At 60.6% G+C, this 17,856-nt stretch overlaps 5 protein-coding genes across 5 annotated transcripts; all 5 read right to left on the bottom strand.

Annotated features, from left to right (window-relative positions):
* Nucleotides 1-613: 613 nt before the first annotated feature.
* Nucleotides 614-1,048, bottom strand: LOC135312237 (feather keratin 1-like). The gene has a single exon (XM_064445378.1). The coding sequence runs from the start codon at nt 1,046-1,048 to the stop codon at nt 740-742; it is 309 nt and encodes a 102-aa protein (XP_064301448.1). The 3' UTR covers nt 614-739.
* Nucleotides 1,049-4,692: 3,644 nt separating this feature from the next.
* Nucleotides 4,693-5,205, bottom strand: LOC135312238 (feather keratin 1-like). Its single transcript, XM_064445379.1, has one exon. The coding sequence runs from the start codon at nt 5,187-5,189 to the stop codon at nt 4,881-4,883; it is 309 nt and encodes a 102-aa protein (XP_064301449.1). The 5' UTR covers nt 5,190-5,205; the 3' UTR covers nt 4,693-4,880.
* A 3,812-nt stretch (nt 5,206-9,017) lies between these two features.
* On the bottom strand, nt 9,018-9,342 carry LOC135312239 (feather keratin 1-like). Its single transcript, XM_064445380.1, has one exon. It carries the CDS (start codon nt 9,324-9,326, stop codon nt 9,018-9,020), a length of 309 nt encoding a protein of 102 aa, XP_064301450.1. The 5' UTR covers nt 9,327-9,342.
* Nucleotides 9,343-12,969: 3,627 nt separating this feature from the next.
* On the bottom strand, nt 12,970-13,483 carry LOC135312240 (feather keratin-like). Its single transcript, XM_064445381.1, has one exon. The coding sequence runs from the start codon at nt 13,465-13,467 to the stop codon at nt 13,159-13,161; it is 309 nt and encodes a 102-aa protein (XP_064301451.1). The 5' UTR covers nt 13,468-13,483; the 3' UTR covers nt 12,970-13,158.
* Nucleotides 13,484-17,299: 3,816 nt separating this feature from the next.
* On the bottom strand, nt 17,300-17,716 carry LOC135312241 (feather keratin-like). Its single transcript, XM_064445383.1, has one exon. The coding sequence runs from the start codon at nt 17,606-17,608 to the stop codon at nt 17,300-17,302; it is 309 nt and encodes a 102-aa protein (XP_064301453.1). The 5' UTR covers nt 17,609-17,716.
* Nucleotides 17,717-17,856: the final 140 nt, after the last annotated feature.

Consider the following 17,856-nt stretch of genomic DNA (forward strand, 5'->3'; position numbering starts at 1 on the left):
TCCTGGACGACCTGCTCCAGCCAGCCCTTCTTGTAAAGTGCTTATGTCATGTTCCAGCAGCCCCCAGGTGCCAGTCTGTGCTGTTGCTGGTGGTGGTGTTCGTAGGAGAGGCCTTGTGGCCCTTTTTCACTCACGGTGATGACCTGTACAGACTTATCTTTGTGCCAGCTGGCACAATTCCTAGGACAGGTGTTGTGACCCTTCTCCACCCACCCCAAAGGCAACTTGAGGCTTGGTTTTGTGCTGGGTCAAGTTGGAGGAGCCTTGGGTGAAGAAGGGAAGAGGAGATCTCACAGGTTGGGTTGAGGAGAACTTTATTGTTGGAAAAAACAGAGTGAAAAGGCAGGAGCGCCAAGTGGAAGGGAAGCGGTCTGAGGTGCAGGTAATGTAACCATCAGCCGTAGTGCCGTGTATGAGAGACATTTTGCCACAGAAGCAAGATTTTCGAGTCCTGCACACCGGAGATCCCTGGCTTGTGAGCAAATGATTGCATCGGTGAGTACAGGAGATAGCAGAAGGGGTGATGCAAGGAAGGAAGTGGGAGAAGAGGAGGAGGTGCGTGGGCCATGTGTCCAGGCAGGCTGGGTTGGCCCCTCTCCCGCTTCCTTGCTTGGTGCCTTGAGAGGAGGAGCCGTGGAGGGCAGGTCCACGTGGCAGCAAGAGCCCGGAGGTGCGTCCTCAGTCCATGCCCTGGCTTGCAGGGTGCGTTGGTTGGTGTCAGGGGTGGTGGGCAGGGCCCTTAGCAGGGGTAGCAGCCCCTTCCGCCGCCGTAGCAGCCCAGGCCTCCAAAGCCGTAGCCGTAGCCGAAGCGGCCAGAGGAGACGGGCACTCCCTGGGAGCCGAGGATGTTGCCCACGGCAGCCGATGAGGAGGAGCCGACGGCGGTGCTCTGGGGGAAGGAGCTGAGGATGGGTCCTGGCAGGGTGACCAGCACGGCGGGAGGCTGGATGACGACGCGGGAGTCCTCGCACTGCCTGACACAGGGCTCGTTGCAGCTGTTAGCCAGCGGGGTGGGTCCGCAGGGGCGGCAGAGGTCGTAGCAGGCCATGTGTGTGGGCTGGAGGGTCCCTGGAAGAGAGGGTGTTGAGAAAGCGTAGGGGCGTGGGGGTGCGAGGGGTGGTGTTGCAGGAGGGCAAGTGAGCGTGGAGGTGTGTTGTGTGGCTGTGGGGAGCGTGGCGGTGAGGAGGCGTCAGGGCTGCTGAGCTGGGGGCAGAGCATGCTGGAAGAGCCGGGCCAGGTGGGGCAGGGGAAGAAGGGGAAGGAGGGGAAGGAGGGGAAGGGGGTTCAGACTCACCTCGTTGACGTTGGAGGAGAAGGCACAAGGAGAAGTGTGTGAGGGAGAGAGGTGCTGGGCCGGCTTTTATACTGGTCGCCGAGTGCCCGAGGTGGTAAGGAAGCCTTTGCACATGACGGTGCTTTGCAGCAAGCGGCTGTTGCATGCCACAGTCATGCAGGTCATGAGGTGGGGCGTGTTTTCCTTCTGCAGTTGTGCACTTTCATGTCCTCTTCTTGAGGACGTGTGCCCTTGGCCCTGGCGGCAGCTTTTAAGTGAGACTATTAGAGGCCAAAGGCTTGGTTTGATGGCGCGTGTCAGGGCAGGCAGCATACGCGACCAAAGCGTTGGAGAGGCGGGGTGTCGTCAGTGAGGTCATGCCATGGCACTCATGTGGTGCGGTTTATTTTGTGGGTGCATTGTGAAGCGGGGGCCCCCTTTCCTCGCAGCCGTGGAAGGCTGGTCTCTTCTTTGAGGCGTGCCAGGCATGAGGCGCTGCCCCTTCCATGGCACTTGGTCCCTGCTGGCCTTGCTGCCAGGTGACTGAGGCTGTCTTTAGGCCTGGCCTAAAGCCACAGCTGGGTGTGCTCTGCACGTGTCTTGGTGCCCCTCTTGCTTGTGAGGTTGTAGGTGGGAGAAAGGAGGCTGCCTGTTTGCTGTTGCAGCCCCTCGGTGCTGTCCGTGGGGGTGTGAGTGGGAGCAGGCAGAGGAGGGCGGCTTGCGGGAGCAGGATGTTGCCCTGGCAGCCCACGTCCAGAGCTGGCAAGCCCGGTGGTGGGGGGAGCCCTGCCACGCTCCCCAAAGGCTTGTGTTGGCCCCTCCGTAGCGCCTCCCTTAGCTGGGGCCGGCCCGTTTGATGCAGCCTGGTCTCTGGCGTGACTCCGTGCTTGCTCTGGGGAGCCTCGCAAGGGCAAGTGAGTTTGTGGAGAGCCCGGGAGTGTGGCGAGAGGCAGAGGGTGAGCTGGAGCGGCTGGCAGGTGAGCCTGGTGATGCAGGGCCTTTGGGGTCTGTCTTTGGGGTGAGGCCACTTCTCTGCACAGTGTTTGACGGGCAGAAAGAGGATTTGGAGACTGCAGCAGGCACTGGAGGCGAGCATGCTGTACGGGGCTGCAGAGCCAAGGCCCGGGAGGTGGTGGATACACGCCGAAGAGTTGAGGACTGGCAAGGCCTGCCCCATTGAGCCAAGGTGAGTGTTTAGCAGGCTCTTTGTCAGGTGAGCAGTGCCTCTTGCTGAGGATGATGAAGGAGTGCCGTGCGTCTGGAGGTAAGCAAGTGTGTGGGACCTGAGGCCTTGTAGCTGCGACTGCTGAGGGAGCTGTCTCACGTCCTCGGGAGGCCACTCTCCACGACCTTGTGAAGGTCATGGTGCCTGCGGGCGTTTTGTGATGGCTGGAAGAGAGCTGCCAGCCCTTCTATCGTGAAGAAGACCCGGAGGGACGATCTGGGTAAGAAGAGGTTGCCTAGGCTGACCTAGTTTCCAAGAAAGGGGAGGGAGGAAATGGTCCTGGAGAGCACTGCCAAGCCCAGCAAGGACAAGCAGGCGATGGAGAGTCATCGGCGTGGATTTACGAAGGGGAAGTCGTGCTTGACTGACCTCCGTGTTTTCTCCGTTGAAGTGACTAGCTTTGTGGATGACGAGAGAGTCGTGGCTGGTGTTTACCTTGACCTTTCAGTGAAGCCTTTGACACTTTCTCCCGTTGCACGCTCCTAGACAAGCGGAGAAATTCCGGCTTGTGTAAGTGGAGGGAGACCAGAGGATGCGCAAGGGGTTGAAGGGCTGGTCCCAGAGGCTTGTGGTGAGCGGCCCAAAGTGCAGATGGAGGCAAGTCTCAGGCGGTGTAGCCCAGGACTCGGGTGCGTGAGGCCAACCCTGTCCAAGATCCTCATCGATGAGGTGGGCCCAGGGACGGAGCGCCCCCTCGGCAAGTTGGCAAATGATGCAAAATCTGGAGGAGTGGCTGCGGCACCGGCTGCTTTGACAGTATTGCCAGGGAGCTGGAGAGGCTGGAGAACGGGGCAGAGAGGAATCTCCGGAAGGTCAAGAGGGGGAAGTGCCAAGTCCTGCGTCTGGGGACGAAGAGAGGCTGGGGGCCGAGGAGCTGGAAAGCAGCTTTGCTGAGCACGACTTTGTGGTGCTGGCAGAGGAAAAGCTGACTGCGAAGCAGCAATGCAGCCTTGTGGCACAAGAGGCCAGGAGTCCCCCGGGGTGGCATTGGGAAGAGCATTGCCAGCAGGTCAGTGAAGGTGATCTTGCTCTCTTTTCAGCACTGGTGAGGCCCTGTGGGGAGTCGTGTCTCCAGTGGAGGGCTTTCCAGCGGAAGAAAGACATGGCCTTAGAGGATCGAGTCGAGTGCGAGGCCACCAAGAGGCTGAAGGGCCTGGAGCATCCTTCCTGTGAGGAGAAGCTGAGAGAGCTGGGAGGTTTTTCAGCCAGAAAGCAAGGCCGTGCAGGGGAGATGTCCTCAATGTGTCTAAATCCCAGATGGGAGGACTGCATTCCCCCTCCTCGGGAACGAGGCCAGGGGACTCAGCCTCTTCTCATGGGTGCCCACGGCCAGGGCAAGGGCAAATGGAGAAAGGGGAAAAGACGTGCCATTTCCTTGGAAGAGAAGGCAAGCCTTTTTCCGTGTGAGGGTGGGGAAGCAGTGGAGCCGCTTGCGCAGGGAGGTGTGGCAGTCCCCGTCCTTAGGGATCCTGAAAACCTGACTGCACACGGTCGTGGACAGCACGCTCGAGCTGACTCTGCTCAGGTTGAGAGCTGCATGATGTCCAGAGGTTCCTTGCGCACTCAGGGATTCTGTTGGCTGTGCTTCTGGTTGCTGTGATGGCCAGAGAGGCTTGCGGGGGAAGGGAGCTGGCGAAGTGCATGCTGCCCTGGGGAGCTGCTGTCAGAGGCATGGGTAGAATGCATTAGAACGTTCAAAGCTATGTTTAGGCAAGTGAAGGGCTTGTATGGTGGGGTGGAAGCCCATGCTGTGCTGCTCTGTTGTGGTGGCGGTGGCGGTGTTGCTGGGGCCACACTTGTTAAGCGAAGTCTCGTAGCCCTTTTCCGCCCACCCCGCTGGCCTCTTGAGCCCTGGCTTTGTGCTGGGTGAGGTTGGAGGAACCTTGGGAGAAGAAGGGAAGAGGAGACCTCACAGGCTGGGATGCAGGAGAACTTTATTGATGGACAAAAGAGAGCAAAAAGGCAGGAGCACCAAGTGGAAAGGAAGGGGTCTGAGGTGCAAGTCTAGCGACCATCAGCCGAGGTGCCGTGTGCGAGAGAGGACCTTGCCAGAGCAGCAAGAACTTCCTGCCGCACAATGGGAGCGGCACGCCGGAGGTCCCCGGTGCTCTATGGCTTGTGAGCAAGTGATTGCAGTGGGCAGTACTGGAGACAGTAGAAGGGGTGATGCAAGGAAGGAAGTGGGAGAAGAGGAGGAGGTGCGTGGGCCATGTGTCCAGGCAGGCTGGGTTGGCCCCTTCCCTGCTTCCTTGCTTGGTGCCTTGAGAGGAGGAGCCGTGGAGGGCAGGTCCACGTGGCAGCAAGAGCCCGGAGGTGCGTCCTCAGTCCATGCCCTGGCTTGCAGGGTGCGTTGGTTGGTGTCAGGGGTGGTGGGCAGGGCCCTTAGCAGGGGTAGCAGCCCCTTCCGCCGCCGTAGCAGCCCAGGCCTCCAAAGCCGTAGCCGTAGCCGAAGCGGCCGGAAGAGACGGGCACTCCCTGGGAGCCGAGGACGTTGCCCACGGCAGCCGAAGAGGAGGATCCGACGGCGGTGTTCTGTGGGAAGGAGCTGAGGATGGGTCCTGGCAGGGTGACCAGCACGGCGGGAGGCTGGATGACGACGCGGGAGTCCTCGCACTGCCTGACACAGGGCTCGTTGCAGCTGTTAGCCAGCGGGGTGGGTCCGCAGGGGCGGCAGAGGTCGTAGCAGGCCATGTGTGTGGGCTGGAGGGTCCCTGGAAGAGAGGGTGTTGAGAAAGCATAGGGGCGTGGGGGTGCGAGGGGTGGTGTTGCAGGAGGGCAAGTGAGCGTGGAGGTGTGTTGTGTGGCTGTGGGGAGCGTGGCGGTGAGGAGGCGTCAGGGCTGCTGAGCTGGGGGCAGAGCATGCTGGAAGAGCCGGGCCAGGTGGGGCAGGGGAAGAAGGGGAAGGAGGGGAAGGAGGGGAAGGGGGTTCAGACTCACCTTGTTGACGTTGGAGGAGAAGGCACAAGGAGAAGTGTGTGAGGGAGAGAGGTGCTGGGCCGGCTTTTATACTGGTCGCCGAGTGCCCGAGGTGGTAAGGAAGCCTTTGCACATGACGGTGCTTTGCAGCAAGCGGCTGTTGCATGCCACAGTCATGCAGGTCATGAGGTGGGGCGTGTTTTCCTTCTGCAGTTGTGCACTTTCACGTCCTCTTCTTGAGGACGTGTGCCCTTGGCCCTGGCGGCAGCTTTTAAGTGAGACTATTAGAGGCCAAAGGCTTGGTTTGATGGCGCGTGTCAGGGCAGGCAGCATACGCGACCAAAGCGTTGGAGAGGCGGGGTGTCGTCAGTGAGGTCATGCCATGGCACTCATGTGGTGCGGTTTATTTTGTGGGTGCATTGTGAAGCGGGGGCCCCCTTTCCTCGCAGCCGTGGAAGGCTGGTCTCTTCTTTGAGGTGTGCCGGGCATGAGGCGCTGCCCCTTCCATGGCACTTGGTCCCTGCTGGCCTTGCTGCCAGGTGACTGAGGCTGTCTTTAGGCCTGGCCTAAAGCCACAGCTGGGTGTGCTCTGCACGTGTCTTGGTGCCCCTCTTGCTTGTGAGGTTGTAGGTGGGAGAAAGGAGGCTGCCTGTTTGCTGTTGCAGCCCCTCGGTGCTGTCCGTGGGGGTGTGAGTGGGAGCAGGCAGAGGAGGGCGGCTTGCGGGAGCAGGATGTTGCCCTGGCAGCCCACGTCCAGAGCTGGCAAGCCCGGTGGTGGGGGGAGCCCTGCCACGCTCCCCAAAGGCTTGTGTTGGCCCCTCCATAGCGCCTCCCTTAGCTGGGGCCGGCCCGTTTGATGCAGCCTGGTCTCTGGCGTGACTCCGTGCTTGCTCTGGGGAGCCTCGAAAGGGCAAGTGAGTTTGTGGAGAGCCCGGGAGTGTGGCGAGAGGCAGAGGGTGAGCTGGAGCGGCTGGCAGGTGAGCCTGGTGATGCAGGGCCTTTGGGGTCTGTCTTTGGGGTGAGGCCACTTCTCTGCACAGTGTTTGACGGGCAGAAAGAGGATTTGGAGACTGCAGCAGGCACTGGAGGCGAGCATGCTGTACGGGGCTGCAGAGCCAAGGCCCGGGAGGTGGTGGATACACGCCGAAGAGTTGAGGACTGGCAAGGCCTGCCCCATTGAGCCAAGGTGAGTGTTTAGCAGGCTCTTTGTCAGGTGAGCAGTGCCTCTTGCTGAGGATGATGAAGGAGTGCCGTGCGTCTGGAGGTAAGCAAGTGTGTGGGACCTGAGGCCTTGTAGCTGCGACTGCTGAGGGAGCTGTCTCACGTCCTCGGGAGGCCACTCTCCACGACCTTGTGAAGGTCATGGTGCCTGCGGGCGTTTTGTGATGGCTGGAAGAGAGCTGCCAGCCCTTCTATCGTGAAGAAGACCCGGAGGGACGATCTGGGTAAGAAGAGGTTGCCTAGGCTGACCTAGTTTCCAAGAAAGGGGAGGGAGGAAATGGTCCTGGAGAGCACTGCCAAGCCCAGCAAGGACAAGCAGGCGATGGAGAGTCATCGGCGTGGATTTACGAAGGGGAAGTCGTGCTTGACTGACCTCCGTGTTTTCTCCGTTGAAGTGACTAGCTTTGTGGATGACGAGAGAGTCGTGGCTGGTGTTTACCTTGACCTTTCAGTGAAGCCTTTGACACTTTCTCCCGTTGCACGCTCCTAGGCAAGCGGAGAAATTCCGGCTTGTGTAAGTGGAGGGAGACCAGAGGATGCGCAAGGGGTTGAAGGGCTGGTCCCAGAGGCTTGTGGTGAGCGGCCCAAAGTGCAGATGGAGGCAAGTCTCAGGCGGTGTAGCCCAGGACTCGGGTGCGTGAGGCCAACCCTGTCCAAGATCCTCATCGATGAGGTGGGCCCAGGGACGGAGCGCCCCCTCGGCAAGTTGGCAAATGATGCAAAATCTGGAGGAGTGGCTGCGGCACCGGCTGCTTTGACAGTATTGCCAGGGAGCTGGAGAGGCTGGAGAACGGGGCAGAGAGGAATCTCCGGAAGGTCAAGAGGGGGAAGTGCCAAGTCCTGCATCTGGGGACGAAGAGAGGCTGGGGGCCGAGGAGCTGGAAAGCAGCTTTGCTGAGCACGACTTTGTGGTGCTGGCAGAGGAAAAGCTGACTGCGAAGCAGCAATGCAGCCTTGTGGCACAAGAGGCCAAGAGTCCCCCGGGGTGGCGTTGGGAAGAGCATTGCCAGCAGGTCAGTGAAGGTGATCTTGCTCTCTTTTCAGCACTGGTGAGGCCCCGTGGGGAGTCGTGTCTCCAGTGGAGGGCTTTCCAGCGGAAGAAAGACATGGCCTTAGAGGATCGAGTCGAGTGCGAGGCCACCAAGAGGCTGAAGGGCCTGGAGCATCCTTCCTGTGAGGAGAAGCTGAGAGAGCTGGGAGGTTTTTCAGCCAGAAAGCAAGGCCGTGCAGGGGAGATGTCCTCAATGTGTCTAAATCCCAGGTGGGAGGACTGCATTCCCCCTCCTCGGGAACGAGGCCAGGGGACTCAGCCTCTTCTCATGGGTGCCCACGGCCAGGGCAAGGGCAAATGGAGAAAGGGGAAAAGACGTGCCATTTCCTTGGAAGAGAAGGCAAGCCTTTTTCCGTGTGAGGGTGGGGAAGCAGTGGAGCCGCTTGCGCAGGGAGGTGTGGCAGTCCCCGTCCTTAGGGATCCTGAAAACCTGACTGCACACGGTCGTGGACAGCACGCTCGAGCTGACTCTGCTCAGGTTGAGAGCTGCATGATGTCCAGAGGTTCCTTGCGCACTCAGGGATTCTGTTGGCTGTGCTTCTGGTTGCTGTGATGGCCAGAGAGGCTTGCGGGGGAAGGGAGCTGGCGAAGTGCATGCTGCCCTGGGGAGCTGCTGTCAGAGGCATGGGTAGAATGCATTAGAACGTTCAAAGCTATGTTTAGGCAAGTGAAGGGCTTGTATGGTGGGGTGGAAGCCCATGCTGTGCTGCTCTGTTGTGGTGGCGGTGGCGGTGTTGCTGGGGCCACACTTGTTAAGCGAAGTCTCGTAGCCCTTTTCCGCCCACCCCGCTGGCCTCTTGAGCCCTGGCTTTGTGCTGGGTGAGGTTGGAGGAACCTTGGGAGAAGAAGGGGAGACCTCACAGGCTGGGATGCAGGAGAACTTTATTGATGGACAAAAGAGAGCAAAAAGGCAGGAGCACCAAGTGGAAGGGAAGCGGTCTGAGGTGCAAGTCTAGCGACCATCAGCCGAGGTGCCGTGTGCGAGAGAGGACCTTGCCAGGGCAGCAAGAACTTCCTGCCGCACAATGGGAGCAGCACGCCGGAGGTCCCCGGTGCTCTATGGCTTGTGAGCAAGTGATTGCAGTGGGCAGTACTGGAGACAGTAGAAGGGGTGATGCAAGGAAGGAAGTGGGAGAAGAGGAGGAGGTGCGTGGGCCATGTGTCCAGGCAGGCTGGGTTGGCCCCTTCCCTGCTTCCTTGCTTGGTGCCTTGAGAGGAGGAGCCGTGGAGGGCAGGTCCACGTGGCAGCAAGAGCCCGGAGGTGCGTCCTCAGTCCATGCCCTGGCTTGCAGGGTGCGTGCTGTTGGTGTCAGGGGTGGTGGTCAGGGCCCTTAGCAGGGGTAGCAGCCCCTTCCGCCGCCGTAGCAGCCCAGGCCTCCAAAGCCGTAGCCATAGCCAAATCCACCGGAGGAGACGGGCACTCCCTGGGAGCCGAGGACGTTGCCCACGGCAGCCGATGAGGAGGAGCCGACGGCGGTGCTCTGGGGGAAGGAGCTGAGGATGGGTCCTGGCAGGGTGACCAGCACGGCGGGAGGCTGGATGACGACGCGGGAGTCCTCGCACTGCCTGACACAGGGCTCGTTGCAGCTGTTAGCCAGCGGGGTGGGTCCGCAGGGGCGGCAGAGGTCGTAGCAGGCCATGTGTGTGGGCTGGAGGGTCCCTGGAAGAGAGGGTGTTGAGAAAGCGTAGGGGCGTGGGGGTGCGACGGGTGGTGTTGCAGGAGGGCAAGTGAGCGTGGAGGTGTGTTGTGTGGCTGTGGGGAGCGTGGCGGTGAGGAGGCGTCAGGGCTGCTGAGCTGGGGGCAGAGCATGCTGGAAGAGCCGGGCCAGGTGGGGCAGGGGAAGAAGGGGAAGGAGGGGAAGGAGGGGAAGGGGGTTCAGACTCACCTTGTTGACGTTGGAGGAGAAGGCACAAGGAGAAGTGTGTGAGGGAGAGAGGTGCTGGGCCGGCTTTTATACTGGTCGCCGAGTGCCCGAGGTGGTAAGGAAGCCTTTGCACATGACGGTGCTTTGCAGCAAGCGGCTGTTGCATGCCACAGTCATGCAGGTCATGAGGTGGGGCGTGTTTTCCTTCTGCAGTTGTGCACTTTCATGTCCTCTTCTTGAGGACGTGTGCCCTTGGCCCTGGCGGCAGCTTTTAAGTGAGACTATTAGAGGCCAAAGGCTTGGTTTGATGGCGCGTGTCAGGGCAGGCAGCATACGCGACCAAAGCGTTGGAGAGGCGGGGTGTCGTCAGTGAGGTCATGCCATGGCACTCATGTGGTGTGGTTTATTTTGTGGGTGCATTGTGAAGCGGGGGCCCCCTTTCCTCGCAGCCGTGGAAGGCTGGTCTCTTCTTTGAGGCGTGCCAGGCATGAGGCGCTGCCCCTTCCATGGCACTTGGTCCCTGCTGGCCTTGCTGCCAGGTGACTGAGGCTGTCTTTAGGCCTGGCCTAAAGCCACAGCTGGGTGTGCTCTGCATGTGTCTTGGTGCCCCTCTTGCTTGTGAGGTTGTAGGTGGGAGAAAGGAGGCTGCCTGTTTGCTGTTGCAGCCCCTCGGTGCTGTCCGTGGGGGTGTGAGTGGGAGCAGGCAGAGGAGGGCGGCTTGCGGGAGCAGGATGTTGCCCTGGCAGCCCACGTCCAGAGCTGGCAAGCCCGGTGGTGGGGGGAGCCCTGCCATGCTCCCCAAAGGCTTGTGTTGGCCCCTCCGTAGCGCCTCCCTTAGCTGGGGCCAGCCCGTTTGATGCAGCCTGGTCTCTGGCGTGACTCCGTGCTTGCTCTGGGGAGCCTCGCAAGGGCAAGTGAGTTTGTGGAGAGCCCGGGAGTGTGGCGAGAGGCAGAGGGTGAGCTGGAGCGGCTGGCAGGTGAGCCTGGTGATGCAGGGCCTTTGGGGTCTGTCTTTGGGGTGAGGCCACTTCTCTGCACAGTGTTTGACGGGCAGAAAGAGGATTTGGAGACTGCAGCAGGCACTGGAGGCGAGCATGCTGTACGGGGCTGCAGAGCCAAGGCCCGGGAGGTGGTGGATACACGCCGAAGAGTTGAGGACTGGCAAGGCCTGCCCCATTGAGCCAAGGTGAGTGTTTAGCAGGCTCTTTGTCAGGTGAGCAGTGCCTCTTGCTGAGGATGATGAAGGAGTGCCGTGCGTCTGGAGGTAAGCAAGTGTGTGGGACCTGAGGCCTTGTAGCTGCGACTGCTGAGGGAGCTGTCTCACGTCCTCGGGAGGCCACTCTCCACGACCTTGTGAAGGTCATGGTGCCTGCGGGCGTTTTGTGATGGCTGGAAGAGAGCTGCCAGCCCTTCTATCGTGAAGAAGACCCGGAGGGACGATCTGGGTAAGAAGAGGTTGCCTAGGCTGACCTAGTTTCCAAGAAAGGGGAGGGAGGAAATGGTCCTGGAGAGCACTGCCAAGCCCAGCAAGGACAAGCAGGCGATGGAGAGTCATCGGCGTGGATTTACGAAGGGGAAGTCGTGCTTGACTGACCTCCGTGTTTTCTCCGTTGAAGTGACTAGCTTTGTGGATGACGAGAGAGTCGTGGCTGGTGTTTACCTTGACCTTTCAGTGAAGCCTTTGACACTTTCTCCCGTTGCACGCTCCTAGACAAGCGGAGAAATTCCGGCTTGTGTAAGTGGAGGGAGACCAGAGGATGCGCAAGGGGTTGAAGGGCTGGTCCCAGAGGCTTGTGGTGAGCGGCCCAAAGTGCAGATGGAGGCAAGTCTCAGGCGGTGTAGCCCAGGACTCGGGTGCGTGAGGCCAACCCTGTCCAAGATCCTCATCGATGAGGTGGGCCCAGGGACGGAGCGCCCCCTCGGCAAGTTGGCAAATGATGCAAAATCTGGAGGAGTGGCTGCGGCACCGGCTGCTTTGACAGTATTGCCAGGGAGCTGGAGAGGCTGGAGAACGGGGCAGAGAGGAATCTCCGGAAGGTCAAGAGGGGGAAGTGCCAAGTCCTGCGTCTGGGGACGAAGAGAGGCTGGGGGCCGAGGAGCTGGAAAGCAGCTTTGCTGAGCACGACTTTGTGGTGCTGGCAGAGGAAAAGCTGACTGCGAAGCAGCAATGCAGCCTTGTGGCACAAGAGGCCAAGAGTCCCCCGGGGTGGCGTTGGGAAGAGCATTGCCAGCAGGTCAGTGAAGGTGATCTTGCTCTCTTTTCAGCACTGGTGAGGCCCCGTGGGGAGTCGTGTCTCCAGTGGAGGGCTTTCCAGCAGAAGAAAGACATGGCCTTAGAGGATCGAGTCGAGTGCGAGGCCACCAAGAGGCTGAAGGGCCTGGAGCATCCTTCCTGTGAGGAGAAGCTGAGAGAGCTGGGAGGTTTTTCAGCCAGAAAGCAAGGCCGTGCAGGGGAGATGTCCTCAATGTGTCTAAATCCCAGGTGGGAGGACTGCATTCCCCCTCCTCGGGAACGAGGCCAGGGGACTCAGCCTCTTCTCATGGGTGCCCACGGCCAGGGCAAGGGCAAATGGAGAAAGGGGAAAAGACGTGCCATTTCCTTGGAAGAGAAGGCAAGCCTTTTTCCGTGTGAGGGTGGGGAAGCAGTGGAGCCGCTTGCGCAGGGAGGTGTGGCAGTCCCCGTCCTTAGGGATCCTGAAAACCTGACTGCACACGGTCGTGGACAGCACGCTCGAGCTGACTCTGCTCAGGTTGAGAGCTGCATGATGTCCAGAGGTTCCTTGCGCACTCAGGGATTCTGTTGGCTGTGCTTCTGGTTGCTGTGATGGCCAGAGAGGCTTGCGGGGGAAGGGAGCTGGCGAAGTGCATGCTGCCCTGGGGAGCTGCTGTCAGAGGCATGGGTAGAATGCATTAGAACGTTCAAAGCTATGTTTAGGCAAGTGAAGGGCTTGTATGGTGGGGTGGAAGCCCATGCTGTGCTGCTCTGTTGTGGTGGCGGTGGCGGTGTTGCTGGGGCCACACTTGTTAAGCGAAGTCTCGTAGCCCTTTTCCGCCCACCCCGCTGGCCTCTTGAGCCCTGGCTTTGTGCTGGGTGAGGTTGGAGGAACCTTGGGAGAAGAAGGGAAGAGGAGACCTCACAGGCTGGGATGCAGGAGAACTTTATTGATGGACAAAAGAGAGCAAAAAGGCAGGAGCACCAAGTGGAAAGGAAGGGGTCTGAGGTGCAAGTCTAGCGACCATCAGCCGAGGTGCCGTGTGCGAGAGAGGACCTTGCCAGAGCAGCAAGAACTTCCTGCCGCACAATGGGAGCGGCACGCCGGAGGTCCCCGGTGCTCTATGGCTTGTGAGCAAGTGATTGCAGTGGGCAGTACTGGAGACAGTAGAAGGGGTGATGCAAGGAAGGAAGTGGGAGAAGAGGAGGAGGTGCGTGGGCCATGTGTCCAGGCAGGCTGGGTTGGCCCCTTCCCTGCTTCCTTGCTTGGTGCCTTGAGAGGAGGAGCCGTGGAGGGCAGGTCCACGTGGCAGCAAGAGCCCGGAGGTGCGTCCTCAGTCCATGCCCTGGCTTGCAGGGTGCGTTGGTTGGTGTCAGGGGTGGTGGGCAGGGCCCTTAGCAGGGGTAGCAGCCCCTTCCGCCGCCGTAGCAGCCCAGGCCTCCAAAGCCGTAGCCGTAGCCGAAGCGGCCGGAAGAGACGGGCACTCCCTGGGAGCCGAGGACGTTGCCCACGGCAGCCGATGAGGAGGAGCCGACGGCGGTGCTCTGGGGGAAGGAGCTGAGGATGGGTCCTGGCAGGGTGACCAGCACGGCGGGAGGCTGGATGACGACGCGGGACTCCTCGCACTGCCTGACACAGGGCTCGTTGCAGCTGTTAGCCAGCGGGGTGGGTCCGCAGGGGCGGCAGAGGTCGTAGCAGGCCATGTGTGTGGGCTGGAGGGTCCCTGGAAGAGAGGGTGTTGAGAAAGCATAGGGGCGTGGGGGTGCGAGGGGTGGTGTTGCAGGAGGGCAAGTGAGCGTGGAGGTGTGTTGTGTGGCTGTGGGTAGCATGGCGGTGAGGAGGTGTCAGGGCTGCTGAGTTGGGGGCAGAGCATGCTGGAAGAGCCAGGCCAGGTGGGGCAGGGGAAGAAGGGGAAGGAGGGGAAGGAGGGGAAGGGGGTTCAGACTCACCTTGTTGACGTTGGAGGAGAAGGCACAAGGAGAAGTGTGTGAGGGAGAGAGGTGCTGGGCCGGCTTTTATACTGGTCGCCGAGTGCCCGAGGTGGTAAGGAAGCCTTTGCACATGACGGTGCTTTGCAGCAAGCGGCTGTTGCATGCCACAGTCATGCAGGTCATGAGGTGGGGCGTGTTTTCCTTCTGCAGTTGTGCACTTTCATGTCCTCTTCTTGAGGACGTGTGCCCTTGGCCCTGGCGGCAGCTTTTAAGTGAGACTATTAGAGGCCAAAGGCTTGGTTTGATGGCGCGTGTCAGGGCAGGCAGCATACGTGACCAAAGCGTTGGAGAGGCAGGGTGTCGTCAGTGAGGTCATGCCATGGCACTCATGTGGTGTGGTTTATTTTGTGGGTGCATTGTGAAGCGGGGGCCCCCTTTCCTCGCAGCTGTGGAAGGCTGGTCTCTTCTTTGAGGCGTGCCAGGCATGAGGCGCTGCCCCTTCCATGGCACTTGGTCCCTGCTGGCCTTGCTGCCAGGTGACTGAGGCTGTCTTTAGGCCTGGCCTAAAGCCACAGCTGGGTGTGCTCTGCACGTGTCTTGGTGCCCCTCTTGCTTGTGAGGTTGTAGGTGGGAGAAAGGAGGCTGCCTGTTTGTGGTTGTGGCCCGTCGGTGCTGTCCGTGGGGGTGTGAGTGGGAGCAGGCAGAGGAGGGCGGCTTGCGGGAGCAGGATGTTGCCCTGGCAGCCCACGTCCAGAGCTGGCAAGCCCTGTGGTGGGGGGAGCCCTGCCACGCTCCCCAAAGGCTTGTGTTGGCCCCTCCGTAGCGCCTCCCTTAGCTGGGGCCGGCCCGTTTGATGCAGCCTGGTCTCTGGCGTGACTCCGTGCTTGCTCTGGGGAGCCTCGCAAGGGCAAGTGAGTTTGTGGAGAGCCCGGGAGTGTGGCGAGAGGCAGAGGGTGAGCTGGAGCGGCTGGCAGGTGAGCCTGGTGATGCAGGGCCTTTGGGGTCTGTCTTTGGGGTGAGGCCACTTCTCTGCACAGTGTTTGACGGGCAGAAAGAGGATTTGGAGACTGCAGCAGGCACTGGAGGCGAGCATGCTGTACGGGGCTGCAGAGCCAAGGCCCGGGAGGTGGTGGATACACGCCGAAGAGTTGAGGACTGGCAAGGCCTGCCCCATTGAGCCAAGGTGAGTGTTTAGCAGGCTCTTTGTCAGGTGAGCAGTGCCTCTTGCTGAGGATGATGAAGGAGTGCCGTGCGTCTGGAGGTAAGCAAGTGTGTGGGACCTGAGGCCTTGTAGCTGCGACTGCTGAGGGAGCTGTCTCACGTCCTCGGGAGGCCACTCTCCACGACCTTGTGAAGGTCATGGTGCCTGTGGGCGTTTTGTGATGGCTGGAAGAGAGCTGCCAGCCCTTCTATCGTGAAGAAGACCCGGAGGGACGATCTGGGTAAGAAGAGGTTGCCTAGGCTGACCTAGTTTCCAAGAAAGGGGAGGGAGGAAATGGTCCTGGAGAGCACTGCCAAGCCCAGCAAGGACAAGCAGGCGATGGAGAGTCATCGGCGTGGATTTACGAAGGGGAAGTCGTGCTTGACTGACCTCCGTGTTTTCTCCGTTGAAGTGACTAGCTTTGTGGATGACGAGAGAGTCGTGGCTGGTGTTTACCTTGACCTTTCAGTGAAGCCTTTGACACTTTCTCCCGTTGCACGCTCCTAGACAAGCGGAGAAATTCCGGCTTGTGTAAGTGGAGGGAGACCAGAGGATGCGCAAGGGGTTGAAGGGCTGGTCCCAGAGGCTTGTGGTGAGCGGCCCAAAGTGCAGATGGAGGCAAGTCTCAGGCGGTGTAGCCCAGGACTCGGGTGCGTGAGGCCAACCCTGTCCAAGATCCTCATCGATGAGGTGGGCCCAGGGACGGAGCGCCCCCTCGGCAAGTTGGCAAATGATGCAAAATCTGGAGGAGTGGCTGCGGCACCGGCTGCTTTGACAGTATTGCCAGGGAGCTGGAGAGGCTGGAGAACGGGGCAGAGAGGAATCTCCGGAAGGTCAAGAGGGGGAAGTGCCAAGTCCTGCATCTGGGGACGAAGAGAGGCTGGGGGCCGAGGAGCTGGAAAGCAGCTTTGCTGAGCACGACTTTGTGGTGCTGGCAGAGGAAAAGCTGACTGCGAAGCAGCAATGCAGCCTTGTGGCACAAGAGGCCAGGAGTCCCCCGGGGTGGCGTTGGGAAGAGCATTGCCAGCAGGTCAGTGAAGGTGATCTTGCTCTCTTTTCAGCACTGGTGAGGCCCCGTGGGGAGTCGTGTCTCCAGTGGAGGGCTTTCCAGCGGAAGAAAGACATGGCCTTAGAGGATCGAGTCGAGTGCGAGGCCACCAAGAGGCTGAAGGGCCTGGAGCATCCTTCCTGTGAGGAGAAGCTGAGAGAGCTGGGAGGTTTTTCAGCCAGAAAGCAAGGCTGTGCAGGGGAGATGTCCTCAATGTGTCTAAATCCCAGATGGGAGGACTGCATTCCCCCTCCTCGGGAACGAGGCCAGGGGACTCAGCCTCTTCTCATGGGTGCCCACGGCCAGGGCAAGGGCAAATGGAGAAAGGGGAAAAGACGTGCCATTTCCTTGGAAGAGAAGGCAAGCCTTTTTCCGTGTGAGGGTGGGGAAGCAGTGGAGCCGCTTGCGCAGGGAGGTGTGGCAGTCCCCGTCCTTAGGGATCCTGAAAACCTGACTGCACACGGTCGTGGACAGCACGCTCGAGCTGACTCTGCTCAGGTTGAGAGCTGCATGATGTCCAGAGGTTCCTTGCGCACTCAGGGATTCTGTTAGCTGTGCTTCTGGTTGCTGTGATGGCCAGAGAGGCTTGCGGGGGAAGGGAGCTGGCGAAGTGCATGCTGCCCTGGGGAGCTGCTGTCAGAGGCATGGGTAGAATGCATTAGAACGTTCAAAGCTATGTTTAGGCAAGTGAAGGGCTTGTATGGTGGGGTGGAAGCCCATGCTGTGCTGCTCTGTTGTGGTGGCGGTGGCGGTGTTGCTGGGGCCACACTTGTTAAGCGAAGTCTCGTAGCCCTTTTCCGCCCACCCCGCTGGCCTCTTGAGCCCTGGCTTTGTGCTGGGTGAGGTTGGAGGAGGCTTGGGAGAAGAAGGGAAGAGGAGACCTCACAGGCTGGGATGCAGGAGAACTTTATTGATGGACAAAAGAGAGCAAAAAGGCAGGAGCACCAAGTGGAAAGGAAGGGGTCTGAGGTGCAAGTCTAGCGACCATCAGCCGAGGTGCCGTGTGCGAGAGAGGACCTTGCCAGAGCAGCAAGAACTTCCTGCCGCACAATGGGAGCGGCACGCCGGAGGTCCCCGGTGCTCTATGGCTTGTGAGCAAGTGATTGCATTGGGCAGTACTGGAGACAGTAGAAGGGGTGATGCAAGGAAGGAAGTGGGAGAAGAGGAGGAGGTGCGTGGGCCATGTGTCCAGGCAGGCTGGGTTGGCCCCTTCCCTGCTTCCTTGCTTGGTGCCTTGAGAGGAGGAGCCGTGGAGGGCAGGTCCACGTGGCAGCAAGAGCCCGGAGGTGCGTCCTCAGTCCATGCCCTGGCTTGCAGGGTGCGTTGGTTGGTCTCAGGGGTGGTGGTCAGGGCCCTTAGCAGGGGTAGCAGCCCCTTCCGCCGCCGTAGCAGCCCAGGCCTCCAAAGCCGTAGCCGTAGCCGAAGCGGCCGGAAGAGACGGGCACTCCCTGGGAGCCGAGGACGTTGCCCACGGCAGCCGATGAGGAGGAGCCGACGGCGGTGCTCTGGGGGAAGGAGCTGAGGATGGGTCCTGGCAGGGTGACCAGCACGGCGGGAGGCTGGATGACGACGCGGGACTCCTCGCACTGCCTGACACAGGGCTCGTTGCAGCTGTTAGCCAGCGGGGTGGGTCCGCAGGGGCGGCAGAGGTCGTAGCAGGCCATGTGTGTGGGCTGGAGGGTCCCTGGAAGAGAGGGTGTTGAGAAAGCGTAGGGGCGTGGGGGTGCGAGGGGTGGTGTTGCAGGAGGGCAAGTGAGCGTGGAGGTGTGTTGTGTGGCTGTGGGGAGCGTGGCGGTGAGGAGGCGTCAGGGCTGCTGAGTTGGGGGCAGAGCGTGCTGGAAGAGCCGGGCCAGGTGGGGCAGGGGAAGAAGGGGAAGGAGGGGAAGGGGGTTCAGACTCACCTCGTTGACGT

Source organism: Phalacrocorax carbo, chromosome 2 (assembly GCF_963921805.1).
Source record: "Phalacrocorax carbo chromosome 2, bPhaCar2.1, whole genome shotgun sequence".
In the NCBI taxonomy this organism is placed as follows: domain Eukaryota; kingdom Metazoa; phylum Chordata; class Aves; order Suliformes; family Phalacrocoracidae; genus Phalacrocorax; species Phalacrocorax carbo.